Raw genomic sequence first — 2,648 nt, 5'->3', positions numbered from 1 at the left:
AGTGGTTGAATATTGGATGGGGAGCTGCTGGAAGGAGCAGCATGTGCAAGGCGTGGTTGGAAGCTCTGGATGGGGTGGGGTGTGTGGGGGGCTATGGCCGGGGTAAGGGATGGCAGGGCACAAGTGGTGAGTCCACAAGACAGAGGTGGAGGTGAGGTTGGAGGCCAGCAGGTGCAGAAATGCAGCACGGCTCGGGGTGGCTCGGCAGCCGCGAGTGCCCAGCATCGCCCTGCGCGGAGCTTCCTCCCGGAGAGGAGCCCGGAGGGGACAGGCACGTCCTGTCCAAAGCACATCCCTATGGGGCACGGCCAAGTGCCCGCAAATCCCCTGGGGCGAGAATACAGCGGGAATCCCTTCGTGCTCCTCCCCGGGAACCACCGGCGGGGAAGCCCCTTGGCTGCCTCGGGGAGGGGCTGCCGAGCCCCGCTGCCATCCCCGCTGCACAAACCCGGGGCAGCTCCCTCCGGTGCCCCAGCTCGGTGCAGCCCCTCGGGGTGAGCAGCCCCCGACCCCGCCGGGCTCGAGAAGGCTGCGGAGGAAGGAAGAGCCCCGTCCGGCTCCGGCTTCCTCCGCAAGCCCTGCCTCGGTGCACGGTGCCCGCCCCCGTTCCTCCCCCGGCTCTCCCCGCTCCGTGCACCCCTCGAGCCGCCTCCTGGGGGAGCCCCCGCCGAGCAACAGTTGCCCCCCAAGTCGCGGCCGCCGCCCCCGGCCCTGCCCGGGGGAGCCCCCTCGGCACCGGGAGGAGGAGGAGGAGGAGGAGGAGGAGGCGAGGGCGGCTCAGGGAGGGGAGGGGGGGGCTCGGGGGCTGCGCGGAGCCGCCGCCGCTTTGCAGCGCTGAGCGCCGCCGGTCTCTCCCAGCGCCCCGGGGCCGCCCGGAGCCGCGGGAGCAGCTCCTCGGATCCGGCTTCCCGGCTCCCCGCGGCGATGGAGCGGAGCGGCGGGGCCGCGGCTCGGCTCCTCTCCGCCGGGCGCAGCCTCCCTCTCCTCCGCCTGCGGGAGCGGAGCCGCCCCGCCGCCGGGCACCGGCCCCCTTGCTAAGGCTCCAGAACCCCCTGGACCCCTCGTGCATCCTCCGAGCCCTCCGTGCATCCCTCCCCGCTAAACCCTTTGTGCATCCCCGGACCCCCTGTTCATCCCCCAACCCCCTTTGTGGATCCCTCTGTGCGTCCCCCACCCCTTTGTGCGTCCCCCCTGTGTACTCCCAACCCGTTGTGCATCCCCTCCATCCTCCTGTGAGCCCCTCAGCCGCCTTGTGGCCCCCCCCTCCGTGCCAGCCAGCCCCGTCACCCCCCCTTGCATGCGGCCCCAGGGCTGCAGGAGCCGGGGTTGCACACCATGGGCACGAAGCAGACCAAGGGCTGCCAGCCGGGCAGCGCCGGGGAGAGCTCCCCGGCCCACCACCGCAAGAAGGTGCCCCCCAGGGAAAGAGGGGACTTCCTCGCCTCCCTCGTGGTGAAGTCCGGTGAGAAGTTTGGGAAGGGCGGTGGCAGCAGCTTGCCCCCTTACCACCGGCGGATCTGCATGATCCAGGACATGCTGGTGCTGGTGAAGCAGGGCAAGCAAGAGGAGGCCACCGAGCTGCTGAAGAACCTGCGGCAGGTGAGGATGGGCAGGTTTCTCCGGGCGGGGGCTGCCTGCTTGCGGTGGGGAAAAGACAGTCATGGGGAGCAAACCCCGTGCTGATTTCGAAAGCCTGTTAGCAAAGAGGGGGCACGCTCTGTTTTTGTGGGTCTGACTTTCGTGGCGTAATTTTGGGGAAGTGACTGAGGAGCTGCAGGGTGGTCATGGTGCTGGAGATGGGAAAATACCCCCGGGGAGGTGCTTTGCATTGTCTGCAGCGAGGAACCCTGCCGGGTGCATTTTTTCCTCCTTCCCTTCATTGCTGGCGCTGATAGCTCTGGGGTTTGCAGCGTGCACAGCCCACTCGAGGTGGTTCCCACTCAACTTTCCAGAAGTTTGGTGTTTAAAGCAGCCCTGTAAGAGCGCTGAGGCAATTTGAGCTGGCAGCTTTTGAGGATCAGCTCTTTTTTCCTCCTGGCTCAGAAATACCGAGAGTTGGCAGCTTCGCTTTTTATCTCGTTCTTTTTGACGCACAATCGCGTGGTGGAGTTTTGCTGGTGTTGGCTTGGAGAAACGAGATGCTGTGCGGGAGTGGGGAATTAATTGTACAGAGCCCGAGACCTTTTGCCTTGAAAGTCTGTTTGAGCTGGGCATTAGCTGAGAAGCAACAGGACGGAAAGTTGCTGTGAGCAAACAGAAAGGCAGCTGAGGAGCACTGCTCTGTACCCAGCAAATTAGCATTTAATCTTCTCTACTGATAGATGGTGATAAAAACACCGAAGCGCTGGGCATTTTCAAGGCTCTGGGGTACACAGGGCTTTGGAAAGCAGCAAGTTTTCCATGCAAACCAGAACTAGACCCGTCTTGGAGCTCAGGTTTTCTCTCAGGGAGCCTGCACAGCACTCAGCTGTTCGGTGTAACCAGTTCTGCCACCTGGGAAAAAAGTTGTTCAGAACTTCGCTGGGCGCTGGGAGCAGCTTCCTTGCCCTTTAGTTAGTCTGTGCACAGGAAAACTGGTCCGGAGTCTGATGGTTTTCTTTTTGGATTTTGTGTTTTGGTTTTAGCATCTCTGCCCCCCCCCCCCCCCC

General features: G+C 63.9%; 1 protein-coding gene across 2 annotated transcripts in view; it reads left to right on the top strand.

Annotated features, from left to right (window-relative positions):
- The first annotated feature begins 1,166 nt into the window (after nucleotides 1-1,166).
- The window catches only part of LRRC75A (leucine rich repeat containing 75A), a 63,798-nt gene continuing 62,316 nt past the window's right edge, over nucleotides 1,167-2,648 (top strand). For both annotated transcript variants that reach the window (XM_027890048.1, XM_027890047.1), the window contains exon 1: nucleotides 1,167-1,599. In XM_027890048.1, coding sequence (XP_027745849.1) covers nucleotides 1,336-1,599 — 264 coding nt within the window. In that variant the 5' untranslated portion in view covers nucleotides 1,167-1,335. The remainder of the gene's footprint in view (nucleotides 1,600-2,648) is intronic.

The sequence above is a fragment of the Empidonax traillii genome, unplaced genomic scaffold (genome assembly GCF_003031625.1).
Source record: "Empidonax traillii isolate 1590-97213 ecotype Southwest subspecies unplaced genomic scaffold, ASM303162v1 scaffold276:size1176444, whole genome shotgun sequence".
In the NCBI taxonomy this organism is placed as follows: Eukaryota; Metazoa; Chordata; class Aves; order Passeriformes; family Tyrannidae; genus Empidonax; species Empidonax traillii.
The sequence above is the reverse complement of the archived record's forward strand: the minus strand, read 5'-3'. Positions and strand labels throughout refer to the sequence as shown.